Here is an 8035-nt window from a genome sequence, read left to right as displayed (position 1 = left end):
TGTTTAGCGGCAACATGTTGCTGTACTATGATTTAGGCACCACTGTTACAAAGTAATAGTTAAATAAAAATCTGTTTTTGGTTGTTAAAAAAAAAAAAAAGTGCGTAGACGAGGTGATCCGTGGGGGATAGGATTTAACCATGGTTATCCTAACCCAACCCATGGTTAACCATTTAAGCCTGGTCAAGGTAGGGTGGCACTGAAGCCTATAAAACGGACACCTCACCCTTCGTAAATTTCCCATCACCAACTCGTTTCGTCTTCACACTTGCAACGCAACAACGTAACGTTGCTAATTGCTTGCACTTCCCATGGTCGCTTCTTTTGTTTCACATTAGCTGTTTTTGTTTTTGTCTTAGTTTTACACCTTTCCTCATTTCCGCAGTAGCAACCTGCGAATCAACCTCTCTGGTTAGTCTCAGTTTTCTTTCTCTAGTTTTTTTGTTTTCCCATATTTTCTTGTTCAGAACTAATCAGCTGGAAATACGGTGAAAATCTCTTCATGTGAAATTCGAGTTTTGATTCATCACGTTGTTGTGGGAGACCAACTCATTCCGTCATATCCAACTGCCACTGTTTTTGAAAAAATACCAAATTCTCTAGTTAGTTCCTTCGTGGACACGTTGTTGTTATTTAATGTTCATCACTAGTGATGTATATCTATCATAGCCGCTACTTTGATCTTGAACCGTGCATGTGTATGACGATGGAATAAATTATATTTACTGATGATTTGCTTTGCTATGAATAATTTTTTATGTTGTTCGTTAATTTGATTTTGGCAGAGAAAAAAAATGGCGTCGAACGGGAATGGCAGCGTTGCGAACGGTAACGGGAGCGCTAGGAACGGACTTGCGAAGATTCAGACGCAGAAGAAGCATGACGGGATTTGTCACGACGACAGCGGTCCAACGGTGAAGGCTCAGACCATTGACGAGCTTCACTCGCTGCAGAAGAAGAAATCCGCACCCACCACCCCCGTTACGGGGTTTCAGGCTCCTTTCGCCACCCTCACCGAAGAAGAACGTCATAAGCAACAACTCCAATCCATCAGGTATATAATAATTTTCTTTTTCTATAATTAACCAAAGAAATGTACAGTATATAATATATTTCTTTGCGACATTTATAACGTTTAGTAATGTTATATGGTCTCCGTAAAATAAGAAAGAGAATGAGAAAAGAGCTGGGATAGATGCTAAAAAAAATTGTGCCCGTTTTTTATTTTATTTTTTATTTCACATCCATATCTACATGATGAGTGAAACGCGTATTTTCTAATATGTAACTTTTTTTTATAAAAAAAAATACAGTTTCATAAAGATTTTTAATATTGTTTTCAATTAAATATAGTGTCAAATTTAATAAATTATTAACGTAAAAATTTAATTCTAATAAGAGATGTATTATTTTTTATTTCACATTTCTTTTCTTCTTCTTTAGTTTAAAAAAAGTTGTTAGAAAAATAAAATTATCATTAATTATCTATGCTTAAATTAATGTGGAGATACAATAGTCAACACGGCCAGGCGGAAAACCCGTTTAAGGCACAATTAGAAATAAATGTAAGGAAAAAGTGTAGTGGGGCCAGTGCATATACTATTTGGGAGATACCTAAACCACGTGTATTGTGATTTGTAAGCCATGACTATTAAAGTAAGATGAATCCGACGGTGCCAAAGAGTTTGATCATATATTTGTTGGAGTGGGACCCGATCAGCGTCTAATCTCCGGCCTCTCGCGGTTGCGGTTTTGCTCAATTTGGCTTTGGCCCAGATGGAATTTTATTAATAATGTTTTATTGTCTGTATTTGAATATAATGAAAAATTGATGAAAAGAAAAGGTTCTGTTTAAAAATGAAACATTTCTTACGTTAAAATATCTGGTCAGTAAGCAAAAAACTAAGAATCTTGTTAATACTTTCGTAAGTGTTCTTGGAGTCTTAGGGCTGTTTATCCTGATTTTATTTATCTGACACCTAATTTATCTAATTTTGTTTTATTAAAAAATATAAAATTGCTTATTTTTTGAAACACTATTATAATTTGGTAGAAAGTTATTAATCACATTAACTTGATGTTGAAACAGTGCATCTCTGGCATCACTGACCAGAGAAACTGGACCGAAACTGGTGAAGGGAGACCCAGCTAGGAAGTCAGATACCCAGAAGGTTACTCACGTGCACCATCATGTCAGCACTCCCACCATTGTTGTCAGCGACAGTTCTTTGAAATTTACCCATGTCCTCTACAATCTCTCCCCAGCTGGTACTCACTTGTCTAAACCTTCATATCTTACATTTTTATGATTATATGATGATATGATTGTGATTATGTGATTTTTTCTATTATTGACATTACGGCCTATAGTCTCCTTCGTATGTTACATCGGACTTGGTCGTGTTCTTCTTTCCAATTAACAAATTAAATTGATGTTATCATCATTTTGTACGTGTGTTGTACGAAAATTAGTTCAAATTAGAACAACACCACCGGATAATGCATTTGAAGTAGTCAAGCATAACGCTTTATTATATGTTTAATTCTCATTATTTACTATTGTTATTTAATTGTGGGTTGGTTTTGATCGATCAAGGTCATCATATAGTTATCTAGAAAATTAAGTTTTTTTCGTAATAAAAATATATCAAATTTGTGGTCGATTTTTGTATTCAAATACTAATTATTCCCACTAAAGCGGTCAACTTTTATTTTTACTGGTTAATTCAATTTAATTTAATTGATTAGGAAATCCCATGATTTTGTGGCCGACAAAATTTTCACGAATTTCCTAATGAAAGGAACACTAAGCCCACTCCTCATGTGATGGACGTGATGAAATCATATAATATCTTGCCTAATAGAAATTTATTTGACTAATGCTTCCATATAATTAATTATTTGAAGTTTAGTTTATTTAATGGGGGGTTTGGATATTTGGTGCAGAACTTTATGAACAAGCGATTAAGTATGAGAAAGGATCATTCATCACTTCAACCGGGGCATTGGCAACACTTTCTGGGGCCAAGACAGGTCGCTCTCCAAGGGACAAGCGCGTCGTCAAGGATGATCTTACTGAGAACGAGCTTTGGTGGGGAAAGTGAGTACTAAGTTTAAGCAACTACTCAATTATGTGCAATAGTTAATAAATAATAATATTTGCGGCTTATATTTCTCTGTCACGTTATGTGTTTTTTTATATGTCTTTATTAAAGACACGGCATTGCCAAATTTTGTACTCCACAGGGGTTCCCCTAACATCGAGATGGACGAACACACTTTCATGGTGAACAGAGAAAGAGCTGTTGATTACTTGAACTCGTTGGACAAGGTACGTAGTTTCTTTCTTTTTTGGTTGTTATTTTTATATCATCCCTTGTTTTTATTGAAAAGAACATGCCACTTTGGAATATTAGTATATGATAAAAAAAAATACATTAGTAATTCTTTAACCAATGTTTCTAGTGTTCAATTTTTATACACTTTAACAGTGTAAAAATGGCACAGTAAACCAATTAAAAAAATACGTAAATATTAGTATTTTTATAAGATAATTATTAAGAAAGAGAAGGAATTTACTGTGCATGACAAATTGTAACTGAAAGACAGGCACCAGTGATTTTGAAACACTGGAAATTTTCATAGAAAAATGTGACGATCACTTTTAGTTAATAGTATTTATAAAGAATGGACCACGATAATTAGAGAGGATGGTGTATGTCATCTTTGGCTTTTAAAGATGGTGACATGGGGATGGTGCTAAGTTTGTCTTTTTGTCCAAGTGGGTGGGCGAGCAAAAAGTTGCATGATTCCTTAGGCAACACGACACTGTCGTCATATTGGGAATTGGGTGATTGGATCGTGTTTTTGTTTAGCGGTGCTTTCTATTATGGGTATGGGTTAAGAAACCGAAGCTAGATATACAATTGTTCAGCCCAAGGATTCATGAACGAATAAGGATATATGCTTGTCCTTTCACAATATAGAGCACTGAAGCCCGTGATGTGGCGTGGCTTGTCCTTTTATGTTAGTGAAGAAGCATCCAACTGTTCCTTCATATCTGTAATGCTATCGGCCCCCACCAAACACTGCCGTCTTTTATATACAATTTGGCTGATTAGGGGGTTGGGTGGTGTTGCTTAGGACAAAATAGAAATTCAACTAAAATAGATTTATTTAGGTTGGGTTCAGATGTTTCTTCAATGAATATGAACAAGTCCAACCAACATCACATGATTATGGTGACTAATATATTTTTAAAGTATTTATTATAAAAGTTAACAAATTTAATTTTATTATATATATATATATATATATATATAATAATTTGTGATTTGATTGATTGGTTAACACTTGATAGTCTAAAAAGCATATGTATCATTTATTGATTAAAACTTCTAAAAAATAAAAATTCCATTTTACAGTAAAATAATAATAAAAATATTTATGGTAATTGACTTAGTTCGAATTAGATGAGCTTAAAAATTGAAATCCCGGACGTTCGCTGAATGATAGATGAGAGTTGTTAGGCAATTATTCTTTGCTTAAAAGATAAAAATACTTCATTAATTTCATATCTAAGCTTATCTGGATGGAGATGCGAACCCGTAGTGTTCTAATTAATAACAACGTACGTGATTTGCATGTCTAAGTCAATGGACAATGACCAATTTGTTGCTTAAACAACAAATATACTTTGTATAATTGTATCATACATATCTGTTCTTATCTGGATGGCAACTCCTACTAGCAGTATTCTAAACAACAAAACAATGGTGATGTGCAGGTCTTCGTCAACGACCAATTCTTGAATTGGGACACAGAGAACAGAATCAAAGTCCGGATTGTCTCTGCCAGAGCTTACCATTCATTGTTCATGCACAACATGTAAGTGAAAACTAAGGAATAATTTACCATTGCCAACAGTACTAGTTGCAATTGTTTCTCTCTTCTTCCTTCAATCCAGACAAAAGGTATAAGGCCCCCCGCCAGATAAGTGCCCTATCGTTGAAAGCCTTAATTAATTTATACATATAATGTTGTACATAATATACATACATCCCTGATGAAAGTGGAGGAAAAGGTTCCCTCCAAAATAGTGCATGCTAGTTTAGTTTAGTGTACAAAGTGGATAACTGGGTGGGTGACAGGTGTATCCGCCCCACTCCTGAAGAGCTGGAGAATTTTGGTACTCCGGACTTCACTATATACAATGCTGGACAGTTCCCCTGTAATCGTTATACTCACTACATGACATCCTCCACTAGTATAGATCTTAATCTTGCTAGGAGGGAAATGGTCATCCTCGGCACACAATACGCCGGGGAAATGAAGAAGGGTCTTTTCGGTGTCATGCATTATCTCATGCCTAAGCGCCAAATCCTCTCCCTACACTCTGGATGCAATATGGGCAAAGATGGGGATGTGGCACTCTTCTTTGGACTCTCAGGTATAGTATCAGCCGATCACCGGTTGAATCGGTATAATGTGGCTCCACACACCTACCCTACCATATGTTCCTTCCCCTCTTATTACTCAGCCATACTCAATACTCCACTGCTTGTTAATTATCTCAACTATGTTGCATGCTTACACATGGATGTTTTGTGTTATGGCTACTTGTGTCTCCATTTATATTCAATCCTAATGGATCCTTTTGTTCTCTTTTTTATTGTTTGTTTTAGGTACCGGAAAGACCACTCTTTCGACCGATCACAATAGGTATCTAATCGGAGATGATGAACACTGTTGGGGTGACAATGGTGTCTCCAACATTGAAGGTGGTTGCTATGCCAAATGCATTGACCTCTCACGGGAGAAAGAGCCAGATATTTGGAATGCAATCAGGTTTGGCACAGGTATTAATTCATTTGATCACCCAAATGCATTTTGACTTTTTATTTTTCTCTCACTTGCTATCTCCTAATAAAAAATTCATTTTTCTTTCAATTGATTGCCAGTGTTGGAAAACGTGGTGTTTGATGAGCACGACCGAGAAGTTGATTACTCTGACAAATCAGTTACAGGTAATATATTCTCTTGTTTAAAGGTTGACCCCAATTTTGATTGTGTAATGACATGGACAGTTTCAATTAAATTATTTGCTCGATAGCTGGCAGCAATAGGACTAAGCTGTGACTTGGTCTTGACAATGAACCGTTGTCCTAATACTTGCAAGATGTTATTGAGAAGCAACAGCTAATCTATTATATAATGCAAAAGGTCAATTCTTAAAAATAAACCTCCAGATATACGCAAGAGATAAGGAAGGAATTAAATAAAGTGACAAGCGTGTGACTGATAAAACAATTGAATAAGAACATTAATTTGTCTTTAATCAAGCAAGAGGACAAAACTTGACGGGATTTTTGAGGTGCTACGTGTAGATGTAGCTTTGTAGTTGTAATCATTCGTTACAAGAGAATCCTGCTGATTATTATATGATTGCATGGTAATTTTTATTGCAGAAAATACTCGTGCTGCTTATCCTATAGAGTACATTCCAAATGCAAAGTTACCTTGCGTTGGCCCTCATCCAAAGAATGTCATACTTTTGGCATGTGACGCATTTGGGGTACTCCCACCCGTTAGCAAGCTAAACCTGGCACAGACCATGTACCATTTCATTAGTGGATATACTGCTTTGGTAATGTTTCATAGTAATTTAGCTTCATTCCCACCTTACTATTTATTAATGTTGTTTTGTTTCTTCTGTAATTCTCACCATCTTTTACTTGTAATAACTTTAGGTGGCGGGCACAGAAGAAGGTATTAAGGAGCCTCAGGCAACTTTTTCAGCTTGTTTTGGTGCAGCATTCATTATGCTACACCCTACAAAGTATGCAGCAATGCTTGCTGAAAAGATGCAGAAGCATGGTGCTACCGGATGGCTTGTCAACACTGGTTGGTCTGCTGGCAGGTATGTAAATATGTCATTGAAAATTGAAATAGAATTTCTCTCTAAATAGTATTGTAACTTGTACCCTATAAAATCTATAACTCACCAAACTCTCGCACATGTCAAAATGCAGCTATGGCTATGGAAGTCGCATTAAACTACAATACACAAGAAAAATCATTGATGCTATTCACTCAGGAAGTCTGCTGAATGCAGAGTACAAGAAGACTGAAATTTTTGGGCTTGAGATCCCCACCGAAGTGGAGGGTGTCCCTTCAGAAATTCTAGACCCTGTGAACACTGTTAGTTATCCTAGAGCTATCTATCTACCTTTTTTCTATCCTTTGACATGGTCTTTTGTTTAGTTAACATTGGAGTTTTTGATGGATTGCAGTGGTCAAACAAAAAGGGCTACAAGGAGACACTATTGAAGTTGGCTGGATTGTTCAAGAACAATTTTGAAACCTTCACCAACTACAAGATTGGCAAGGGCAACAACAACCTGACAGAAGAGATTCTCGCAGCTGGTCCAATCTTTTGAGACAATGTTATGTAACATGTTGTGTGGTTGGGAATGTTAATGTTAGGATGGTAGATAAAATCTTGCCTTAGAATAAAATATTGTACCATTGGTTTGGTTGGGCTCATAATGTCATTTCTATTCTTCCTCCAAAAAAATGAAGTTTATTTTCTAGGCTTTACATTTACATTTTTCTTCACTTTGGCGCCTCCTTAACATTTTCTAGCATTTGTTGCAAACCACACAAGTGTTCCCTTCTGCATCACACCACCATTTGTTGTTTGCCATTGCTCTCTTCTCGTTGCCACTAGAATTATAATGCATACCGGGGAAGAGGGGGTGAACATTGGTTTCCAATTCAAGCTCGAAGTTCAATGCAAATTATTTTATTCTGTTGCACTTTCTCAACAAACAAAACATAGGGACAAATGATTATCTAGTTTAATTTAGCACAAGAATAGTTTTAAATCCTCCTGCTTCATCCTTTTACAAATTCTCTTAATACTATTTATGGTAAATTTTAAATGTATTTTATATTTTCATGATATTAAATACATTTACTTTTTATTCATACTTACCGTAAAAAAAAAAAAAAGTAGTTAGGGAATTTGTAGGAG

General features: G+C 35.7%; 1 protein-coding gene across 1 annotated transcript; it reads left to right on the top strand.

Annotated features, from left to right (window-relative positions):
- The first annotated feature begins 233 nt into the window (after positions 1-233).
- On the top strand, positions 234-7599 carry LOC100791015 (phosphoenolpyruvate carboxykinase (ATP) 1). The gene is made up of 13 exons (XM_003517077.5): positions 234-411; positions 786-1054; positions 2090-2268; positions 2947-3100; positions 3247-3331; positions 4787-4887; positions 5151-5449; positions 5685-5858; positions 5961-6026; positions 6468-6646; positions 6750-6919; positions 7032-7200; positions 7293-7599. Exons 2-13 carry the CDS (start codon positions 795-797, stop codon positions 7437-7439), a joined length of 1983 nt encoding a protein of 660 aa, XP_003517125.1. The 5' UTR covers positions 234-411; positions 786-794; the 3' UTR covers positions 7440-7599.
- Positions 7600-8035: the final 436 nt, after the last annotated feature.

Source organism: Glycine max, chromosome 1, assembly GCF_000004515.6.
Source record: "Glycine max cultivar Williams 82 chromosome 1, Glycine_max_v4.0, whole genome shotgun sequence".
Taxonomy (NCBI): domain Eukaryota; kingdom Viridiplantae; phylum Streptophyta; class Magnoliopsida; order Fabales; family Fabaceae; genus Glycine; species Glycine max.
This window is presented reverse-complemented; position numbering and strand designations above follow the sequence as displayed.

Coding starts and splice junctions, on each gene's coding strand:
- LOC100791015 (XM_003517077.5), top strand. CDS start 795: ATGGCGTCGAACGGGAATGGCAGCGTTGCGAACGGTAACGGGAGCGCT. Junction 5,859..5,960: donor TGCAATCAGGTTTGGCACAG/GTATTAATTCAT, acceptor ATTGATTGCCAG/TGTTGGAAAACGTGGTGTTT. Junction 6,647..6,749: donor TTAGTGGATATACTGCTTTG/GTAATGTTTCAT, acceptor TAATAACTTTAG/GTGGCGGGCACAGAAGAAGG.